Raw genomic sequence first — 23606 nt, 5'->3', positions numbered from 1 at the left:
CCCTAGTCTTTATGCCAATTTAAATTCAAATTAACCTTCTAGACTCCTGTTTGGGCAAGGTAATACTCAGCAACCATCACCTGGAAAGAAACACATATTCTGGTCCTAAGAAGGTGTTTAGGGCATTGGTGATCAGGTGTAATCTCTTGCATTGCTCTTGCTGGCCTAGGATGGGAGTTGATTATACCTTTGTGGGAAGTGCTGTCTGTATCTCTGCTTGTACTCTATTTGCCTTCTTCTAGTTTCAGATGATTTCTGAGGCTTATTCATGGGTGAAGGCCTTAACGGGACTTCTATTACAATAGCTAGAAAAATATTGTTGAAAATAGAATGTGGAGCAAAAAAACTCTTCAAGTGGATTAAAAATTTGTCAGTGTTTGAGGCAAACACAACTTTTCTGTAAGCTTAGCTGATAGATAACAGTATATAGTCTGTGGATATGGATTTTTTTCCTTCCATGGAGCCACTGGATTTAAAGTTGTGCATGCATTTGGAAGGGCTGATGTTATACTTTAAGAACATGTTTAAGTTAAATGTAGGGAATTTGTTCTGAAAGCCCGCAAAGAATGGGTGTGGAGACTGGATGCTAGCTGCTGCTTTTAGGAATGATTTTTATCCACCGGGTTATTTTGAAGCCTGTTGCTTCTAGGTGAGAGAGAGAATAGAGATAGATTCCCACTAATTGTTTCCTTCATGGCTTTCCATAATACTGTGGGAACTGGTAACAAGATCAGTTCAAAGGTGGTTGTTGACATTATTGGATTATTATCGACACTCATGGATTAACTTTCCTTAATCACTTAAATGTAAAGTGAGGCAAATAATACCTATGACCTACAACAGAGTTAGTATGATCATTTGCAATGATTATTAATTAAATGGTGTCTCTAATCTATTTCAGGAAGTTGCAATGTAACATGCAGGATGAACGTAAGATAGTCACAAATCAGATGGCATTGACATGCACCAGCTCTTCCAGGACTATATGGATGAGATCCAGTCTCTGATTTTAGTGATTTAAGTTTTGATTTTTACTCCCTTTTGCTTGTTTGACCATTTTGCTTTCCTGCAGCACAGAGTGTATTGGAGAAAGAAAAAGAAACAAAATATACTCACTTAGATTTTTACCTCACATATTCTCTCCAGTATCTATTCCAACCCCTTCCAGACGGTTGTGCAAGTGCTGTTGGTGACATGCAAGTTACTCAGTACATGAATACTGCCATAAAGTGAGGCACAAGGAGCCAGCAGTGACAGTATCGAATAGATCTTGTCTGTATTCCTTTTTTGCAATAGCTCAGATTCTCTCCTTGCTTCCCTCTTCTGTAAGTATATACAATTTGAGAGTACATTGTTAATTATTACTGTAGTATTTCTGTTTTTCTTCTGACATTTGGGTTTTTCAGTAAGGCTGATGGTGTGTTTGACTTTTGGTAGCAAATGGAGGGGGAGAGGATTGACTTCAAGAAATCTTGTGCCCTCATAGACAGCCTGAGCTTTTCATCACAGTTCACTGATGGTTCCTTTAGCTTGATCAAAGCTTGCTATCCTCAAATTAACAACCTCAGTGAATGACCAATTTAATGATGGATGAAAACTATTGACTATTTAGTAACGGAAAACTTTATTGTAAGGGTGAGGAAGCCCTGGCACAGGCTGCCATGGGAGGGTGTGGAGTCTCCTCTGGAGGCTTTTGAACCTACCTGGATGTGTGTTCCTGTGCCCCCTCATCAAGGGACTTTAGCAGGGAAGTTGGACTAGATGACCTTTAGAGGTCCTTTCCAACCCCCACTATTCTGTGATTCAATTTAGTACTACTACCTTCCGTACTGTAAAGCTGTTTAAGTAGTGGAAGACAAGATTTCTGTAAGACCCCAGTTGAGTTGCCAAGAACTGATCCTGACTTCTCTGCAGGAGGAAAGCATGAAAACCCTGGACAAGGCAGGCTTCAGCAAGATGCAGGGGATGGAACTTTTTGCATTGCTATTAGTGCAGTCTGTACAGACCAACTGACATTTTCATTAAGTCTTCCTCAGGTTAAAAAAGGGAGAAATCCTTCTCAAAATAGATGCTATTGTATTGCAGTTGCATCCTGGAAACTCAGTTGGGAAATGGTGCTGAGTGACAAAATGCTTTGCCATCAGATAGGGTATAATCTAAGTGCTCAGTGGCTATGTTGCTTCCAAGTATTGTCCTGCAACCTTGTCATTTACTTGCTTGTCTCCTTAACATCAAAACCATCTGTGTTGAAAACAGCCCAGCAGGCCAATCCCTGGCTGTAGTGCAATGTCCCTTGCTAGGTCTGTGTCAGACTTGGTGACTACTTAAACAAACTAGCCCTTTGAATGTATAAAATACAGAGAGATAATAAAATACAGAGAGTCATTTTTGAAATTGTCATTTTGCTTTCTCTGGTACACATACAGAAATTAAAAACCTCAGACTGTGTTTGTGACATGTGGACTCTTAAATGCAAAGGGCAAAACAAAACATACCAGCTTCTTTTCGTAATGGTTATGATTTTTGTCTAGGGTCGTCAAGATGGCTGTGACCTCCCAGTTTGCCAGTCGATACAAGAAGGATTTGAGTACAGAAGCCATCAGAACAAAAGTTGCCCGCAGAAAATCGATGCTTCAGAAGGAGAACAGGCACAAGCTGTTTGAGAAGGGCAGGCAGTTTGGAGTGGCAGACGTCAATGTTCAGCTCTCAAAGGAAAGGGGGATTTCTCAATTAAATGAGACTGGTGAAACGTGTTCTCAAAAGAGCAGCAGCATTAAACAAAGTAAGTAAAGGCTCATTAGAAAACTTTTTAAAGGTTGTTACAAATGTCTCAAGTAGATTTAGTAACACAAACCTAGTTGTGGCTAACATTTGAATTTAAAGATAAGGTTTACGATTTGAAAAGCAATGACTAACAATTCTTCTAACTGTAAAGAAGGATTGTTTGTTTTTTTAAATGATGTTAATACAGCTTTATCCTCCCCACTGTTCTGATGCTATGAATGAGGCTTTGCTCAGATTTGGCTCCAGCAGCTTAAGGAAGAGTGTGTTTGCTACTAATATTCAGTGGGATGTCTCTTAATTGCTTTGTCTTTAAGACGTGAAAAATCCCAACTTAAAATCTTTCCTGACATATAAGTGACGTCTGTCATGTGCTTATGCTTTGAAATGGATTGGTTTTGTATTATAAGTGGGTATATGGAATTGCAAATGGATAAATGCATAGTATTATTAATTTTTTTAAATTGCTAGTTTTTGATGACTTACCCTTCCTCCTAGAAAATACGACCTGCAGATAGACTGAATTATGCCTCCCTAGCTCTCCTGGATGCTTTTGGTCTCAGGAATTACATGTGTTTAAATGTTAATACATTACTTTAGAAATATTTTGCCATTGCTATTTTGATAGAAGATGATTGGAGGATGGAGTGCAATCCCTATGCAACCCGTAGCAAATATGGAATATAATAAATTTATATCTTGGTTATCTTCAATGGATTTTTACTTTAAGTACTAATCTTTCAGATAGAGTTGTGATTCAAGTTTGGCATTACCAAGAGAATAAAAATAATAAAATTCTTTCCAACAACTTCTGCCTTATTTATTCTCAGTCCAAGGCAGACTTTGGTATCTAAAGCTGACCTGAACTTCAGTTTTCAATGACATTACAAGTGTCTGAATAGAGAAACAGTTACAATTAACCTAAATAACTAAAGTAGTGAAACTGTTGGCTTTAATGGTAGTAACCTTGAAGGAACAACCTGTACTATGTAAAATGGAGATGAGTTTACATCTCCCTTGGGTGCATCTCCCTCGCCCTCACAGGGAAGTTCTTCCTTCGTTTCTTTGGAAGCTCTTATGTTCCAGCTTGTCCTATCATTGGACATCACTGAGAACAGCCTGACTCCATCCTCCTGCCACCCACCCTTTATGTATTTGTAAACATTAATGAGGTCACCCCTCAGTCTCCTCCAAACTAAAGAGCCTCAGCTCCCTCAGTCTTTCATCATAAGGGAGATGCTCCATTCCATCATCTTGGTGGCCCTGTGCTGAACTCTCTCCAGCAGCTATCCTTCCACTAAGTATGTTGTTCTAGCTTGAAAAAGAGTTTTGAAATGTTCTGACTTGCTTCTTGTTGACTGAGAAGTATCTTTTAAGATTCTGTATCATGTCTCTCTTTCATCTTTGCTTCAGAACAATCTACAGATGCAGCCACCAAGAGGATTAATGAGCGCAAGGAAATGCTCCAGCGCTATAAAGAAGAAAAGGAACTTCGAAAACTGAAAGAGCAGAGAGAGAAAGGAAAAAAGGATGTGTTTAAAGTTGGGTTGTATAGACCAGCTGCACCTGGCTTTCTCTCACACATACCTGAACACCCAGTGATAGGGAAGCCAAGAGAGAAGGTAATGAGAGTGATATTAGACATCTAACAGAAGTATATGCAGTATACTATATTAAAAGTTCTATTTGTGTACAAAATAATGTGTATGTTATGCCAAAGAAATAGTTTATTTTATAATAATGAACAATGAGGGAATAATTTTTCTCATTGTTTTAAAACAAAGCTGAAAGTAGTACTAGTGCTATGTTGATTTTTGTGTTTATGACTATCTTCTCAATTCAAAAACTGGAAGGATTCATCCACAGATGAAACAGCAAGGGTTTTTTTGAAAGTGTTAACTTGTTTCTATTTAATCCCCTTGACTTGGAAAGGCTTTCAAATTGTACACTCGGCCCATTTTGACCAGGCATGTTGCTTTTCACCCTTGGGCTTCTTGCCTGTGACTGGGGAGGGGGTAAAGGAGTATGTTAACTCTTTGTTTCCTTGGTGATGTTTCCAGGCAGCTCCTGCTTCCTCTGGGAGGATTACTCGATCAAAGGCCAAGAACCAAGAAGAAAAACCTGTGATGCCAACTGCATCTAAGCACTCTGTGGTTTGTTTTTTATATTCACTTCAATGAATAAATTGGAAGACAAGGATGCAATTGCCCTTCAGACTTTAACTCAAGGTTGTATGCAAGTCAAGTGCTGTCTCTTAAGGAGAAAGCACTTTCCTGGTGAGAAAGACAAATTAGGTCAGAAAAGCTTTCAGCAAGCTGATAGACCACAGTTGTGCTGAACTGAACTACAGAGAGTTTGATTCGGTCAGTACAAAAACTGCACAGATCTTCTGGATCAGAGTGTTTAATACAAAATGTTGTAGTCCATAAGAACTGCAGATGTGTGTAGAGGGACTGAAAGTTACATACTTTGGTTTTGGTTTGGAGAACCAATGCATCTCCCTTGAATGCACAAAGACTGTCATGAATGCAGATTATAGAGTCAGTTCATTCTTCAGTGCAAAATAACTTTAATGTTGGCATATTTTTACTGTGAATCTTGGCAATCCCTTCTGCTATTACTTGTAGAAAAAACTAGGTTTTGTTGAGGAATTCCACCAGCAGTTATCTACGAAAGAAGCTCTTTTGAATCTAGCAATTTTGCCTTACAAAACCTGAATGCATTTGAAGGATTTTCAGTCATAACAAAAGGACAACTGACTTAATACTGGTATTTTTTCTGAAAACTGATTTTTAAAACACATAATAATGTGCTAAGATGTGTCAGTAATTGGCACCTAGCTTCACAGTAAATGGAAACTGCTTCTTAAATATTTTTTTCTTCATTCTTTTTCTGACAAGTTCTTAATTAGTTGAATAACGCATATTAACATGTGTCTAAAATGAGCTACTTTCATCATTCTTCTGTTGACTTTTTAAAGCCCTTTGTGCCAAATTATTCTATACCATTTGTTTTACTGGTGCCTAAGAGATTAAACTGGGGAAAGAAATTAAGCTATTGGAAGTCACAGAAAGAAAAGAATAATAATCTTTCTTGCAGGTCAGTGCCAAGGGACACAGCATGCACCCTGCACAAGCAGGACATAAACAGATGGGTTCAGAGAAAACAGCTGAAAAAGAGAAAGGTATGAAAATAGTCTGATCCCCACATCTGAATATGAAAGGACACTGCTGGGTTAGGGGTTTTTTTCTCAGTCAGTAGTTGTGACATTATGGGAGGAAGGCAAGGAACATCTTTGGGAGACACCACAGTACATTTTAGGGTGTAGGAAACAAGGAGATTTTAGAATGGTACCAGCTTGGATGAGGGCAGCAGCTGGCAGATTATCAAGTGTATGGCTTTACTTGTCACATATAGTTGTTGCCTCTGTCGGCTGGAGGAAATGGAATGCAGGAAACTAGGTGTCCTGGTTACTGATTATTCGTCCCAGAAGAGGGAAAAGAAAAAATTCACTAGGGAGAATTGCATGACTGTTATGTGCCTTAGCATCTGGAGCTCTGCAGAGCTTTCTGTTTGTTTCCAAGAAGAATATCACATGCAATGGCTGCTGCTGTTACCAAAGAGCAAGTGACTTCACCTGGGAAGATGAAGAATAGCTGACAAGTAAAATACAATTTCCCCCCCCCCCCCCCCCCCCCGATATTGTTTGTAGCCTGAAAAACAACTGATTGATGAGCTGTAAATATTTGCAGTGAAGTCTTTCTTTTATCTATACAGCAGCTACACTGTCTGTGGTCTGTAAATGAAACTGCTCGTGTAACTCACCATTGGGAAAGGTCTGGAAAAGGATAGCCTACTGGTAAAGCACATTAACATATAATGTTGAAGGCAGGAGCCCAAATTACTGATGTACACTAGTGCAGCTGAGGAAATACATCATTGTCTTCCTCAGTAAATTACAAGTACAATCTTATGTTTCCTTCTTTTTGCAATAGTCCCTTCTGTTTTCATATTTTACAACAGCCTCTTCTGTATCTGTTGCTTCCTATGTGACAATTACATACATTAACAAAAGATCCCAAGCCATGCCACCTTGAAGAGAATGCAATATTTTTTATTAGAAGTTCTTCCTGATAACACAGTGATATGTGTGCCTTAAGTAGACAAGTCATGTGGAACACTGATGTTAATGCAAAGTGTTCAGTAACTGAGTGATCTCACATGACTAGTTTAATTAAATCACCAAGGAGCAGACCTTTATTTAAATACATTTCAGTAGTGCCTTGGGTGAATACCAAAAGATCTATTATCTGTGTTTGATGTAACAAAACCTTTAATTCGTGAAACATTGACATCCTCTAGACTTGATTATTCCTTTTGTGCAGAATAAGGAATCATAGAGTCATAGAATGGGAGGGATTGGAAGGGACCTTAAGAGATCATCCAGTCCAATCCCCCTGCAGAAACAGATCCACCTAGATCAGGAACGTGTCCAGGTGGGTCTTGAAGACCTCCAAGGAAGGAGACTCCACACCCTCCCTGGGCAGCCTGTGCCAGGGCTCCCTCACCCTTGTAGTGAAACAGATTTTTCTTAAATTTAAATGGACCTTTTTGTGTTCCAGCTTCATCCCATTACCCCTTGTCCTGTTGCTAGCTACTATAGAAAAAAGGGATGTCCCAACTTCTTGACACCCACCATTTAGATATTGGTAAATATTAATGAGATCCCCCTTCAGTCTCCTCTTCTCCAGCCTAAACAGCCCCAGTTCCCACAGCCTTTCCTCGTATGAAAGATGTTCCCGTCCCCTGATCACCTTGGTGGCCCTGCATTGGACTTTCTCCAGCAGTTCTCTGTCCCTCTTGAGCTGAGGATCCCAGAACTGGACACAGGACTCCAGATGAGGCCTCACCAGGGCAGAGTAGAGGGGGAGAAGAACCTCCCTTGACCTGCTGCCCACACTGTTCTTGATGCATCCCAGGATGCCATTGGCCTTCTTGGCCACGAGGGCACATTGCTGGCTCATGTTCGGTTTGTTATCAATCAGGACTCCCAGGTCTCTCTCTGCATATGCACTCTAAGTATTTCAACACTAGTATAAAAATGTTAGGGAGGTGAATGTTTGGATATATCAAGTGTTAGTTATTTATATTGTGTTTTGCTTTTCCCCCACTTGTCATTCTAGCTTCCACAGAACTGCAGCTTGACATTGAAAACAGGAATAGCATTAACAGTAACCAAGTGGGGCTGCTAGATTTCAGGCAGATGTAGAAAGGAAGAGTATGAAATCAAGAACTCCTGATATTTTTTTTTGTGTGCAGAATACTACTGTCATTTTTGAAAGATATTAGAAACAGTTCTAAAATACAAAGATGAAACTGATTAATGAGTAATACAGTGCATGAACTTGTCTGTTTCATAACATATTTTGGGGGGCAATTTGTCTTAAAATACTTTGTTAGATTACTTTAAATTTAGATCTTAGAATATTGTCATGTAACGACCAGAGCATCACATTGTTACACAGATGGTTTGCTTAAGCTTCAAGCTATGCAAAAAGCCATATCAAGTTATTATTCCACAAAGCTTCATCCGTAAAACGAGGATGACATTGACTGTGATTGCAGGGAACTGTGATTGAGAAGGGTTCCTTAAGCTTTTTACATGGTGTTGAGCACACTGGTACCCTGATGGTCCTAGAGGCAGTATTGGACAACAGAAACATCTTGAGCCTAGGTCCTGCAGAGTGTGGCCTTGATGCCAAGGCTGAGCTGCGCTGTGTTCAGCGCTGCTTGCACTGAACCAGCAAAAATCCTACAATCCCTGTTGATTCTGGCAAACTAATGCAACTGATAATTACTAGTGCACCTTTCTGGTTTCTGTAAAATGGGAAGTTTTAATTCTCTTACTTGAATGCAGCGCTTTATTAAGCTTGAAATATCTGCAATTACTATTTCTAACAGTGTTACAAACTGCAGTCCAGACAGCCCCAAATGTAAGAGTCACCAGAGCCGCCGCCTCTGCAGCAAGGCAGATGCTGAAAGCAACAGCTGCTGCTGCTACTACTGGTAAGTGAGGAGGTGAATATAGTCCTGCTGTGTAACTCAAGCCTGATACAAGTGAGTGTTTGGAATGGTGTGCTGTAAATAAATACCATCTAGGACTGGATAAGTGAACCCTGGAAACAACATGTGTACCTTTATATGCTGCTGTTATACTTGCTGGCAAATGGTGTACTAAGAGACCTCTGTGGTCTTGAGGATTTTGCTCGTATTTCAGGCACTCTTCTATGCTGTAGATACATATATCAGCTTGTTCTGAAGTGTCTTGGCACAGTACACATTCTGTTGTTTAGTGATCTCCTGTGAATAGATAGACTATATGTAAATCATCCCAAATTGTCACGTCAGGGAAGGACTGTCATCTGGAACTGTATTGCAATATTTAAATCAAGATATTGAAACCAACCCTGGGCAGTTTTCCATGAAATCCCTCAGTGTGGAGCATCAGTATTCCATATGGTAATTAGAAACTGAAGAAACAAAACCAGAACTGGCAAAGATTTGCCTGCTTGGTGTATCACTGTTTAAGGACGTAGGATTAATAAGTCTGTGGTCACAACAGATACCTCTGGAAGACATGAGAGCCCATGATCTTCAGCTCAGCAATTTCATTTTGTCCACAGTTGCCTGTTTTCTAGACTAAGGGAGTATGATGGTTCTTGAGGTGGAAGTTTCCAATGTTTCTTCTTGTTGTTAGGATATTCTCTACAACATTTTGCTGTGTCCGTTGTGTTACCTGTGAGAGAAGTTAACCCCTAGGCTGAAAGCACAGCTTTGATAGTTTCCATTGCCCAACAGAAATCCTACACCATATGGAAATTGAAAATTTGAACTCAGAGTGGCTTGACATGATCTCTTGGGCCTTTAAGGAAATAAGATGACTTTTGTTTCTAGTGTATGACAACATTTAAGCACTAATGACTGAATGAGTCTGTTTTGCTTTCTAAGTGATATATCCCTTAATAGGCTATTAAATACATCCCTTAATAGGCTGTTAAATCCTTGGCCAGCTTTTCTTTTGAATGAGCTCTTGCAATTAGGTGTCTGCCCTCTAGCCACCTCCCACAGTTTCTCCCTGGCTTTAGCCACTGGACTTTTATGGCAATCTTTTGGTGAAAGATTGCCTTAATCAGATGGCTTTTTTTTCACCTTTGTCAGTTTCTCTCATTCTAGGTAACCAGTCACAGAGAAAGACAGTGAATGTAGGAAAGCAGAAGAAAGCAGTCAAACCTGGCATCACGGAGGTAGGTCATTTAATACTTGAAATGGAAAAGCAGTAAAACTGATTTAAGAGCCAATAAGAGTGTAATTGTACCTCAAATATACTCATAATCAAGTATAGAAGTAATAAGAAATTCACTAATAAGCTAAATCTTGGGAAGAAACTGTATGTATTGCTGTATTTTTAAAGTTAAGATTGAATTTAGTGCTTATTTGGATGATTTGATTACTAATTGAGACCTGGATAATGATTTAAAGTAGACATTAAGTTCTCACATGACAAATTTCATTTCTAGTGTTTTAACTAGTAAGGAAAATGTCCTGCTTTGCTGATTTCATCTGGCACTTGTAAATTTTATGCAGTTCATTCCTTTTTGAAACATTCTATGAATGTGTCCTTTTCTGCTCAGGTAATAAGAGACTCTAGAAGCTAAGAAATAAATGCATTTTTAGGTTTTGAACCACTAAAAAAACAAGCTGGAAATGGTATTCTCTGCAAGGTAGACATGATCTATCATCATTAAAGGTAGTCATTGTGGTTCTTAGTGTTGCTGCTATATCAAAACTTCTCTGCCTCTACATAGACAGCAGTATGTCCCCATAGCTCTCCCACCCAGGTTTCCAAACAATTTGCATGGGCATTCAAGCCCTGACAGTCCTGGGGGAGAACTATAAATGCTTTTCCTCCTTCTTTGCACTCCACTATTCCCTCTCACCTCCTATGTCCTGTAGTGCCTCCCTTGCCCACTCCTGTTTGTGTAACTGCAGCTGTTCTCCACTATTGTCTTGAAATGAGTGCAATCACACACAAACCCTGACAGGAGGCAAGAGGCATTTCTGTCTGCGCTTCATTAAGTATTTCTTCCCAGGCAGCATCTGCTTTTTTTTTGGTAATCTCTTGCTGTAACCTCAGTCATCTCGTTACAAGAAGTGTGTTAAAACTGGAATTCAAGGCTTACATTTCAAGCAGGAATGTTTAAAGTGTAACAAGACTTTCAGTGGATTGAAGATGCGTATTTTCTTGAAAATCAATCTAAACTCTTTTGGCTGGCTTCAGCTAATGGTATCTTAATATTATCTCAGAAATGCATTCTGTATGACTACCTGGTCACTCATCTCATAGGAATGTGGACTCAACTTACTGACTTCTTCTCTTCTTTTAATGTCATTCTGTTGTTCTAAGTGCAATTGTCCTGGACTACATTCCTCAGCTCTCAGCTTATTTTAGCTTGATCTTGAGTCTTTGGATAGAATATGTGTGTAAACTGTGATTATTCAACAGGCCTGGTTGCCTTTGGAGCCAGTAATTCTCCTCTTGAGGAGCTTATCACCTTACAGCAGTTTTTTCCTAGCATGGGAGCATGCATTTGCTCATTCTAACTACTGTTTTGGTAGGTGAAGTGTTGTGCTGCTTTAGCCTCTTCAGTGAATTTTTTGCATTCTTTGTAGTAAAGTGTTACCCCTCTTGCTAGAACAATTTGTAGGTGTCAGAATGAGTTAAGCCTGTTAGTAAATCATGACTTTTATATCTGTACACTACTGTAGAAAGGAACTGAACTGAAACTGTTCCCTTCCTGATGGCTTTCAGGCAGTCATGTTCTAATTCAGCCCATGCCTATGGTGAACACTGATTTGGTAATGTAGTGTTGGCTTTGTCTGTGCTGTTTACAGGTAATTCCTTCTAAACATGAAGTGGATAGAAGTGCTCAACTGGATTCAGCAATGAAAGATTCTGCAGCTGATTATAAACATCCAGTGTCAGTAGAACTTCAGCAGGAGCAAACCTCAGTGGAAACCAAAAGCAGTCCTCCAGGGAGACCCAGAACACGTTCTTTTGCACCTCAGAACTTTGTGTTTCAGCCGTTAAGTGGATTAGCGACCTACAAAGTCACACCCATGACTCCTTCTAGGGCAAATGCATTTCTGACACCTAGTGCCTTCTGGGATTTTTCAAAATCTCCAGTGTAAGATTCTTTCTTCTTTCTTCTAATGCAAGTGAACCTCTGTGACAATTCAGAGTACCCCTTTCTATGGACATTCCCTCTGTAACAAACTGTGATGTTGAAACTCCAACAGCCAATTCCTCAAATGTGGAGTTGATAGAAGAGCAAAGAAAGGATCATTCTGTCCAGGCTAAAAAAGCAGAGCAGCTACATATATTGGGTCTGTGCCATATATACCCCTGCTCAGATTTATTTGTTGAGTTCTCTAACATTGTGTGTAGGATTGCCTTCTAAATTGTGCATTACTGTGTATTTGACCACATTTGATGTCAATTTCTCAATGTGTCTTAACTCTAAGTGTGTTTTGCTTGTTTCCAGTACTATAATTCAAAAATCCAGTGAAACTAAGGTACAAGAACCTGATTTTAGAAGTCCAGTTTCACCTGCTGCTGAAGGCATTCCAGGTCAGCAAGCCACTACAAGTTTGGAGGGAGAAAAAGGTAGGAAGCTCACATTTAGTTTACTCTTCTATCATTTTTAGCTTTCACCTAACTCTGAACAAATGCCTTTCATATTTTTGAGGAATTGAATCAGATGAGAAGGCTTCCATGGCAAGATCCAATGAAGCAGTGTCTGTGCCTGGAGATACCACAGTGGTTGAAATGAAGTCGGATGAAGCAGGAGAGCAAGAGCGGGATGTGCCCTATTTCAGGTTTGTGTTCATTTGTTTCACTCACCCACATGAAGCACAATAGGGAATGAGATATCTTGTAAAGATTCACTTAGGATGGTGGGTGTCTGTCAGCAGTGACCTGAGAAGGCACATTCCTATCTTGATTTTGGTATTGTCAGTGCAAGGAAAGAATATAAAATTGCATATATTATCCATTATCCAGTCAGTGGCTTTGAGGCTAGAAAGAGAAGGAGATGAGGTAATACCTAAATAAATCAAAGTCTTTGAGTTTTGGTCCAGCTTAAACCTACCATTTAAGGGCTGCTACACGCTTGTCTTCTACCAAGTTGGATCTTCAACCACAGGAAACGCTCCGACATGAAAGCTCATCAGTCAGAGCCTTCATACTACAGTAGTCAAAAGACATGCAAACTCATCACCCTTTTCTCTGAATGGAAAGAAACCAAAGGATTTTAGCCTGTGGAAAGGATATTTGTGGAACACCCAGATGCTTGCAATGAGTGCAGAGGTTAGGAGCTGCTTGTACTAAATGCAAAGCAAAACATAAAGCGGTGCTTAAAAAATAACTTCCCTTCTCCTTCTCGCCACTCTGCCTGACTCCTGTGGGTATACACAAAGGAGCAGTGTTAGAAAATATTTGCTGCTTGAAGGTGAAGATGAAAAAGCATTTTGGCAAAGTGATGCTGGAATCCTGATGTCTGTGCAAAGCTGGTGAGGACCTCAGGGAATGATGCCCATGGGCTGCAACAGCTGCACTGGAACAGAGACTAACACCTTGTCCTAAGGAACATAATCTCAGATTCACAGGATGGTAGGGGTTGGATGGGACCTCTAAAGATCATCTAGTCCACCCCCCCACTAAAGCAGGTCCACCAAGCTTGAAAGCAGCAGAAAAGAAACTTCATCTCAGCCAGTCGGCAAAGCAAAATGATCTAACAGCTTCTGCTCAAAGGCAGTGTGGCTTCTCTGAAAGCAAAAGGACAGGAGCCATTAACAGTCACAAGTAGTGACAGCAGTGTAGAAAATTCTCCAAAACCCTACTTTTTCACTTTCCCTTTATTTTTAGAAACATTCTTCGGTGTGAGACAGAGAGGCTGATGTCTCAGTGCCTCCAGTGGGATGGAAAATCTGAGCTCGACATTCCAGAGGATGGTAAGACTAAACTGAAATAGACACTGGAAGGGGTATTATGGTCACTGAAAGGGAAGTATGTGTTATCTGAATATATTTTCAAAGTAGCACGGTTTACAGAAAGAGTTGCAATAGAGAAAGTTTAGTTGTGTCTGTCTCAAGACAAAAAGGCATAATGATGTAACTTGGGTGTAGTACGTGATGTGATTGTGCTTGACATTGAAGTGGACAAAGTGCACACCAAAATAGTTTTCCTGTTTGTCAACTCTAAGGATATGTAAATCTGTCAACTGCAAGCTGATTTTTTACAAATAAAATTCTGTTTTAATGTAGAATAAATGTCCTTATCTGAGCAAGTGAAGGTGATCCATCAATGCTTATCTTAAAGGCTTAAACAGATAGTAACAGATACTTTTTTAAAGAAGCAGATTTATTGCCCTTCAAGGGACTGGGATGCTCCACCTGAACTGCATTGCAGGTCTGCAAGAGATGAACACAGTTCAAACGACAAACAAATTCCAGACTCTTGAAAATACTGATTTAAATCAATTGTGAAATGATGGATTATTCCAAGATGTACTTTCTTTGTTGTTTTCTTGTCGCTGTCAGCTAAAGATCTCATTCGCACCACAGTTGGTCAGACAAGACTGCTCATAGCTGAAAGGTTTAAACAGTTTGAAGGACTGGTGGACAACTGTGAATTTAAACGCGGTGAAAAAGAAACAACATGTACAGACTTGGATGGGTTTTGGGATATGGTTAATTTTCAGGTATGTGCTTGCATGGTAACCCAGGGCAGTTGATGGGCTTGTTCACAAACGATGGATTGAAACTGTTTTTGGAACATTCATATTCTGATGTTGTAATGTAAAAAAATGCAGATCCTTGTTTACACTCTGTGACAGTGAATAGTACCAACTGGTGCACTATGATTCATTATTCATGCACCAACTCACCTGTTGTGTCTTCTCGTGGCCTGTCTATCTTGGTTCTCTCTGGAATGAAGGCATATAGCCAAGTCTTAATCCACTTTGGAGCAAGGATACAGTCACAATGTGTACTTGGTTCAAGAGGTGGGAGCTTTTGGAACATTCCTGGAGGTAACCTGAGAAGTAGGAGTTCCATCTTCAGCATGGGAATAACATAGAAACTACAATAACCTTCTTCAGGGCTGAGCTTAGGAGGAGGAGAAAACCTTCTCCTCTTTGTCAATGCATCCATTGGTTTCAGAATGACATGTGATGTACTAAATTGTCAAAGGGGCTCTTGACAGCAATTGTAACTGAGCATTCAACAAAGGAACTTCCGCCTACTTAAATTAAATGCAAAGATGGATTTATTATTGATGTCTTAGCCATAGGGTTCAAATTCCCTCCAGAAAGCCTAAGGGTTTGATCTGCTTCCTCGGCAGTATTTGAGGGGAGTTTTGCTAGGAACAGTAACTTGAAAAACAGGATTTAGCCATGGAATCACAGAATGGTAGGGGTTTGGAAGGGACCTCTAGAAATCATCCAGTCCAACCTCCCTGCCAGAGCAGGTCAAAGCAGGAAGCTTGCTCACTGTGTATATGGGAGCCACTCAAGTTTCACCTGAACCACCTCACCTTTTCCTAAGAATAACAGAATTGCCAACTCTATCCCTTTAGCTTTTGTGTTTTGGTTGTGTCCTTTGAGTTTCAGGGGGGATATAAAGGACAGGTCACTCCAGTCTACTGTACATAAATAAGCCTCATACTAGCAAGTGAGGCAAGTGTCTTCATTGCAAAGCCCAAGGAGGAGGAGGCTGTTGCACAGAGTATCAGCCAAGGAGAAGGTAAAGCTGCAGAACTAGTTTGTCATGAACACACAGAGATTGCATCAGGAAGCTGTTCAGGCCAGCAGTTTGAGAGCAAACAAGTTTGCATGGTGTGTTTCCTGCATAATAGAAGGCTGGGGGTTGTGTGAATAAAAACTATTATGCAATCTGTCCTTTTGCATTCCTTAAATTCAACAATGTCAAAGTGCTTAAGTTCCATATGAGGGCAGATTGTAAACCAGCCCCTTAATTTTAGATGTTACATCTTAATTCTGTGCTTCCTCTCCTAACCTTTAAACTATGGAAGTGACATCAGTCTTGTCATTGAACCTGCACACAAGTGTAACCTTTGTGTGCTCACTGTATGTCACAAAACAGGGGACTGGAGCATCTTCCTTATGAGGAAAAGCTGCAGGAACTGGAAGTGTGTGGTCTGGAAAAGAGGAGACTGGGGGGAGGACATCATTAATATTTACAAGTATTTGAAAGGTAGATGTCAAGAGTATGGGGCAACAATTTTTTCCATAGTATCCAGTTACAGAACCAGGGGTAATGGACAAAAGCTGGAACACAAGATCCCTTCTGATCCCTTAATTTAAAGAAAAACTTCTTTATTGTTAAGAGTGAGGGAGCCCTGGCCCAGGCTGCCCAGGGAGGGTGTGGAGGTTTCTTCTTGGGAGGTTTCCAAATCTACATGGACATGTTCCTGTGTGACCTGATCTGGGTGGACCTGCTTTAGCAGGGGATTGGACTAGATGATCTTTATAGGTATCTTTCAACCCCTACCAGTCTATGATTTAATGCTTTATATCAGTTGGTGGCTTAATTTACTTCTATATTTAAAGCAGAAGTACTTCAATACCTAAGTGTGCTTCAATTTGTTACCTGATTCTCTGAAGCATTGTTGTGTTAAAGGTGGTATTTTCTGGGATTTCCGATAGATTGAAGACGTGAACAAGAAATTTGATAATCTGAACAAGCTTCAAGACAATGAGTGGCAACCACTTGAGGACCCAGGCAAAGGAATTGTCAAGGTATGAGTAGCCTCTAAAGTGTGTCTGATAAGGCATCAAGGTGCAAGTGTGCTAGCCAAAATAGCTAGTAAGCTGTTAGCAAGTACTCATTTGACTTCCTTAACTGTCAGTGTTCAAAATTCAGTGCAATTCCTGTCCAGATGCACCCTTTTCCCTTGTATCTCCCAAGTGCAGTTTGTAACAGTTGGTATTTGTAATGCTAGTGACCTCTTTTGGGTGGGAAGAGTAGAACTAAGGGCTACTAAGAGTTAACTGTGACTCTTTTGAAGTCATTGGCCTCTTTGCTAATAAGAGAAATCTATTAAATTGAGAATAGAAATTTACCCTTCAGCTATAGAACATTTTATCTGGGCCACTGGCATTAGTCCTGACTTGGCCAAAAGGCAAATTGCTGTCAGTTGTAGCATTAAACAACTAGTTCTCTAAGCATAAATGGACCTGACACTCCTCAAAATGCTTATTGCAAAATAAACTTTAGTGGAAGCTATTTTGTCTGCTGCCTGGTTTGGAACACATAATTGTTTCTAATGACTGAACATCAAGTCATGTTCACATTGCCTAAATCCCATCCAGTTCCTGGAGACTGCTCAACTGATGAACATCACAATAAGGATATGAAGGTTGATAAGAAACTGCAGGCACAGGAAACCAGAGAGAATGTAGCCTGGGTGAGCTACAGATGGTACAAGACACAACATTTCCTTTGAAAAAGAGAATGCCAGGAAGAGACTCCACTGGCTGGCTGTTATCTGTCCTGCAGTTACTTTCTCTCCTTGCCACTAGGCGTCCCTGTGTCCCTCTGTTTTCAAAAATGTTAGCAAAAAGTCCTGCTGAGTATTTCTGAGCTGCAGACTCAACAGGAAGAGCCCTTCATGTTCTCATCACAAACTAACCTGAATAGCTGAATGGCTCTTAAGGCATAGATGCTCTTGTGCAATTACTTCTGTGTTGAAGCTTCCAGATGTGACCAAGACTTTCTTACTATTTCAGAGGAAGACTGTTCCCAATGGAGCATCCAAAGCGAAGCTGGGAGCAGCTGGAAGAACCGCTGCCCGCAACCGCCTTGCTGCTGTAAAAGCAGCTATGAGGGAGAAAATGAAGCATGATGGAGCTGGTGGCTGTACACAGCAACAGAAATTACCAGAAGTAGAAAAAGTGGTTTTTGAAGCAGGATTTTTCAGAATTGAGAGCCCTGTGAAAACTTTTCCAGGTGGGTGAAGCTTAATCGTGATTTCTGTGATGTAAAAGTACTGAGGAGAGTTTAAACAGTCTTACTGGGGAGGAGAATTATGCTGTTTATACCTGATACAACTCCAGCACTGGATACAATCAACGTTTCAATTAGTGGTTAATTACATTAGGGATCCAAAGTAAACTCTTTTACACAAATGTGCTGATTTCAGTGGTTATGGTGACATGGAATCTCTGCTTAGACACAAAAGTAAAAGTGGCTGGTTCTTGTGTTTTCAGCATGTGTTTAACAATGAAGTTAGATCTGAGTGTTCCCAGGCATAGCTGATGAACTGTTCACCAAAGGCACTGCAGGTTAATATCCTCTGCCTGTAAGGCAGGAACTGGGAATTTATTTTGAACTAAATCTCTTGCAGTGCTGTCTTCAAAGCTGCAAATAAAGTGTTACCTGTAATCTGTATTCACGATCAGCAAGTTCATAACATCATTCCAGTCTGCTGTAAAAGCTGTTCAATAGAGGGATTTTTGAGCAGATGGTTTATTGTTAACTTTATTTTCAGTATCTATCTCATTGCAGTCTATGTGAAGCCAGTATTTCCGGTAACCCTTGGTTTTTCGGGGCGAGCCGTTCTGCTTCTCTTCCATTTCTAGCTCATAAGTCGACCTGGAATTTTCCCAGATTTTTTTTTTTATGTATGTTTCTTTCTTTGTCAGAAGACCAGCAGTTTTTTCATATACCTCTTTTTAGTAGAGGAGACCTTCTGAAAAGCCTCACACAGCTCTGGGCTTAAGCAAGCTCTATCAGAAAGTATAAGAATCACTTCTGAATCCATGTCTTATTAATTCTACTAAAATTAAATGTGAAAGGATAGTAATGACTAAATTGCTTAGCTGGAGCTAAAGTAGTTCTGTCACTTACTGACCTGCTCTTTGTTCAATTTCTCCTTTCAGTGTAGATAAAGTTTCAATATAATGCTTGTATAAGACAATTTAGGAAGCAGAAAATAACAGTTTTCCTAGCTAGAGTCTAACCAAACAGTTAATGTAATCTCTGGGTACTGCTGTAGCAATGAAACATAAACCACACTTTTTTAGGCTTGCTTTCCAAGACCCCTCACAGATCTTCCCAGCAGACCTCTGAGAAACTGGCAACTCCAGCATCATCTAGTGGAGCTTCGCTTCAGAACGTTCCTTCTGTCCTTCATAACCCTGAGGATACAACTGCAAACCAGACACCACCAGTGCTCAAAGGCTTCCACCCAGCACAACCTTTGAAAACACACCAAAGTCCCACTGGAAAAACTTCCCCACTGGAAAAACTCCCTGGTGGTTTCCTTGAACAGAGGTAGACACGTTACAGCAGCTTTTCCTTAGCTTTGTGCAAAACATTTTATAGTTTTAACTGAAAGAATTAAGACCCATTAAACTTTACCTTCCCATTTGATAAAGATTGCAAAGTCCTCATGACTTTTCCATCCCTCAAGCAAACACTAAGAGCTTTGCCCAAATGAAATCTTGCTGCTGGGGTTAGAAGTTTATTTTTTGCCTAGAAAATTTGACAGACCTGACCAGTGCCAGACAAGCAAGCAGAATTGCAGACCAAACTGTAAGGGCAGTTGAGGAAGTGAAAAGGTGATTGGAAGTGATTGAGAAGAATGAAAACGTTTTGTTTTCCCATTCAGCATTTCCACAGCTGCAGAACAACACTGTCCTGTTGCTGGCACAGCAGAAGGAACTCCGGTAAGTCACATGTAGTTCATTGATGTGCTTGTAATCTTTTATTAGCAAAAGTTTGACTGCCTGTCTTCTTGTGTGAATTTCTTTGAATGCTGTCGCATTTGGGGTCCATACCTAAAGGCAGCAGTAGTATTTAGCTCTCTGGGTCCTCATGCTGCCATAGCAGAGCATTGGGCTGTTACACCAGAGTAGTGTTCCAAATACGAATATCAGAGTTCAGAAATCCATGCCCTGAAATATCTGAGCACTTTGTGACATGCCCAGGTTTGAGTAGTCTTAAGCCAGGAATGTGGCCTCTGTAGTTCAGATGCTACTGTGGTACTTTGGGAAAGCCAGTGCTTTACAGTTAACTATCCATTAGTACCTTCCACTGGAAGTGGCATGTCTTGATTTTATTTGTCACTGCTTGGATCTGTGGATGACTACAGCTGTTGTTTACTTCTCTTCCCCCACCTCCCTGTATATATTTACTTTTCAAATGTATATAATCTTGGTTACTCATTCGTCCTTTGACTTCATCCTTCATCTGTCAGATGAGAAATTGCTTGTTGGTGATGTTGGTCTCTGGGGAAAACGGTGGTGATCTTTAGCTCAGTATTGCTGATGGGTTCTCCCGAGCTAAAGTCTCATTAGAGAACATCTTCAGAACGTTTTTTGGCACTTGAAGTTAAAATCTTCTTTCATGTGGAAGAACTTCCTTTATCCTCTCAAGTAGATTATCAAGCTTACAAAGGTGTTTGAGAAACAGTTCATGTCAAAGGGATCACAGTTGTAAGTGGCAAGCCTTGTCCTGCCTGTGCTTTGTACAGTGTCTGCAGTTAAAGCCCCATCTCTCCTGAATTGTCCATAAAACCTGTAGATTAGGTATCTGGACTTGCTTTGACACAAGAGAGACATGCTGGTTTCTGTAAACTCACATCCCTTGAATGTCCTAGCTGCCTCTTCACCTTTTTGCTTTCTGCATCTAAAGCTCACAGGCTCCCTTTTATTGCAGACAAAAAGAAAATAAGCAAGCTTCCTAGTGTCAGGTGCTGCCTCACATCTGCCTGATCTCACTGATGCTTTCCTTTTGGTTACTGCAGACATCTCAGCCTCTTAGAGGGTGAGGAACAGTTCAAATGCCTCTTTTTTCAGGTGATGGAAAATTGTAACAGTGAATTGGAAGTAATGAATGGCACAGAAGAGATGGAACTGTCTGCTGCAGAACAAGGACAAGATACTGTCATGTGCAGTGTGGAGAAGGAGACCTGCACAGAGGCTGGAGAACCAAACTCACACCAAATGGGTGCGAATCTTAAAGCTGCTTGGTATAGACTGTGTGGTAATGCTGGGGCCTGGAGAGGATTTTGAGGTTTTATGGTAGCCTAAGAATTCCTCTTTGAAATCACAGCCACTGTAGCTTGGTGAATCTCCACATGCCTTTAGCAAAGCTTCCTTGTAGCTACTGCACCTTACACAGGTGCTGTGTGGGGAGCAGAGTGTCCCTCAGAGCCTTCCATGCAGTTTCCTTGTGTTATGTGAAGGAGAAAGCGAAGATAAAAGGCTTGGAGGAGAAGTAAGAACTGGCAGCTTGAGCTTTGGGGTTTTTTCAGTAAATGCAGAGAACAATACTGGGGTTTTCAGCTTTGGCAGCATCAGATTCACTTTTATTTTTAAAACCCCAATGATATATTCTTATTTTTCAGACTTTTTATGTGGTGATTGGACATCCCTCAGCAGAAATCCTTCAGATGTGGTAAGCTGACCTGTGGGTTTATCTGAGGCAATCTGCACGTTATGGTGCCTTTAACCTTTCCCTCTGACTCAGTCACTGCAGGAAGCAAACTAAACTCTGTGAGATGTTATCAAGGTACTTAATATCACTCTGAGTACAAGCCTCGGTGCCTGTCTGCCTGCTCAGGCTCACACTGTTACTCCTTTATTGCACACAATGAGCGTGGGGTGAATTCAGACATGGGTAACAGGAGAATGGCTGATGCTTATCAGATTGAGTCTTTAAATGATATTTTGTGTGGATTTCCTTGTACATATTTCTGTAGTGAGCAGCCTGGCGTTTTTCCTCTGCTGTCTTCTTGGAACTTTTCAGAGCTGCCCCATCCTATTTGTTGATAGCTTTATCAGTTAAAGCTGGATGGAGGAGGGGTCATCAGGGAACAGCAGGTGTGCAAAACCTTCCAAATGTTAAAAGAATTTGGGTGTGCAGTTCCCCTGGTCTCCTGTGAAAAGTCCTTTAAAATCCAGATTACTGCTGGAAATGGACCACATATTCCCTTCTTACTTTATGTTTGGAAATCAGCTTGCAAAGTTTCTCTCAGGAAAGCTGTGGTAGCTGATTTTGAGCAGTGGCTGTTGCGTTGGAACACTCTGGTCCATGTTGGGGCAGATCCCTAAGGCACGTCTGCAGTCACCTGATGGGAGTTACCTTTGCTCTGGCATTTCTGGAGGTGTGAGCTGAGAAAGGGGAATTTGCTGGCAGCTTCTTTCAGGTGTCAGTGCAATGCTTTGCAGAGCAGGTAATCGTTCCTCCAACACTCTTTCTCCCACAGCCCATGCTGGAGGCCGAGCTGCCCTTCACCCCGGTGAAGAGCACAGCCCAGAAGTTGGTGGCAGCCGAAGCCTTCAGTGACCTCATTGTATTTTCACCCTGTCCACCCTCTGGAGAAAAATGAAGAGACACTTGAAATTCAAAATGTGTGCATTGTATTAAGAGAACAAGCAGTGAGGATACAGTGAGGATATCTGTGTAAATGAACACTTGCAGTATTTTCAAGTGGAACTTATTAAAATCCTTGGTAACATTTTATGGTGCTGTCCCTAGGCCCTGAGAGTGTACTGGGATAGAATGCAGTAGAGTGTGTTGGTATGTGATGTATACAGTCTGTGTCTGTGAGCAGCAGGGTGTTTGTGCTGCACCCAGGGACTGCACACTCTAGCTACAGCCTGCAGGGTTTTAATTTTTGTCTCATTTTATGTACTTCCTGTCTACTCCCCAGATGTAAAACTCTTCATCTTTAAGCTTTTCTGTCCTGGCCTTGCTTACCCATGATTATTTTAAGATGCCTGCCAGATTAGCTGTGCCTTATATTCTGATGGGAGGGCACCTTCCAGGGGTAGGACTCAGCCTGTTGCCTCCCCCCAAAGCCTCATTTTGTCCTCAGTGCTGCTGGGAGGGTCCTGTGCATTAACAACCCACAGGCTCTGGGATTCTGTGCATTAACAACTGCCTCAGTAGTAATTCTTCAGTAGAAACTCTCAGAAGGAGGATTCCCAAGTCAGACAATATCTTTTCTTGGCATTGTGGTAAAAGAGGCATTGCACTTGAGTGTTATTTCCTTCAAGGACACAGTTATCTCTGGAGTATCTGCAGTACCTTCAAACCAAACCCTCTCCTGTCTTTGCTTTTTCAGGTGAAGATCTCTTCACCTCTTTCTCTGGACAGTTGACCTGTTAACCTCAGCCCCTTTTCTCCTTCTGCATTCTGAGACCTGACCTGATACTCATGCCTGAGGAGCACCCTGTTGCTCTGTGTCCTCTAAGTGTGAGTCACAGTATTGCAGTACCTACCTCCTCTTGCTGTCTGTGTAACAAACACCTGCGTGGGCTGCTGCTGCTAACACTGACCTTGGTGCAACACACACCTTCTTCCAGGAGCCTTTCTTTTCAACCTAGCTGAGTTTAAAGGCCTCCCTGGGCACAAAGCAGTGCCCCTGCAGCTGAAGAACCCCCCTTTTAGCCCAGAAGCTGTGTTCTCACTGCATGGAAATGGGTAAAGGAAGAAAACATGACTTGGTGTTACAGTGCTGGAATTGACTCTCTCTGTTACCGACCTCCAGTTCCATCGATAGTTTCAAACAGATGGCTCTTAAAAACAGGCCTCTTCCCTTCAGTCACAGTCTCTGGCCCAGGAATAGTGATGATGATGGGGTTCCAAATCTACTGCATCTGCTGCATAATTCAACACTCCCCTTAACTTGGCATCTCAACTGTAAATGCAGTGACTGTTATAAAAGAGGGTGAGAC

The 23606-nt window shown here is 41.0% G+C and overlaps 1 protein-coding gene across 1 annotated transcript; it reads left to right on the top strand.

Annotated features, from left to right (window-relative positions):
- Positions 1 to 1262: 1262 nt before the first annotated feature.
- DLGAP5 (DLG associated protein 5) lies at positions 1263 to 22304 on the top strand. Its single transcript, XM_010200644.2, has 19 exons — positions 1263 to 1325; positions 2532 to 2782; positions 4195 to 4403; positions 4842 to 4934; positions 5881 to 5965; positions 8743 to 8847; positions 10015 to 10085; positions 11734 to 12026; positions 12384 to 12505; positions 12588 to 12717; positions 13766 to 13851; positions 14440 to 14600; positions 16566 to 16658; positions 17649 to 17868; positions 18945 to 19194; positions 19532 to 19589; positions 20721 to 20871; positions 21272 to 21321; positions 22133 to 22304. The coding sequence occupies exons 2-19, from the start codon at positions 2542 to 2544 to the stop codon at positions 22253 to 22255; spliced, it is 2541 nt and encodes an 846-aa protein (XP_010198946.2). The 5' UTR covers positions 1263 to 1325; positions 2532 to 2541; the 3' UTR covers positions 22256 to 22304.
- The last annotated feature ends 1302 nt before the right edge of the window (positions 22305 to 23606 follow it).

The sequence above is a fragment of the Colius striatus genome, chromosome 6 (genome assembly GCF_028858725.1).
Source record: "Colius striatus isolate bColStr4 chromosome 6, bColStr4.1.hap1, whole genome shotgun sequence".
NCBI lineage: Eukaryota > Metazoa > Chordata > Aves > Coliiformes > Coliidae > Colius > Colius striatus.
The sequence above is the reverse complement of the archived record's forward strand: the minus strand, read 5'-3'. Positions and strand labels throughout refer to the sequence as shown.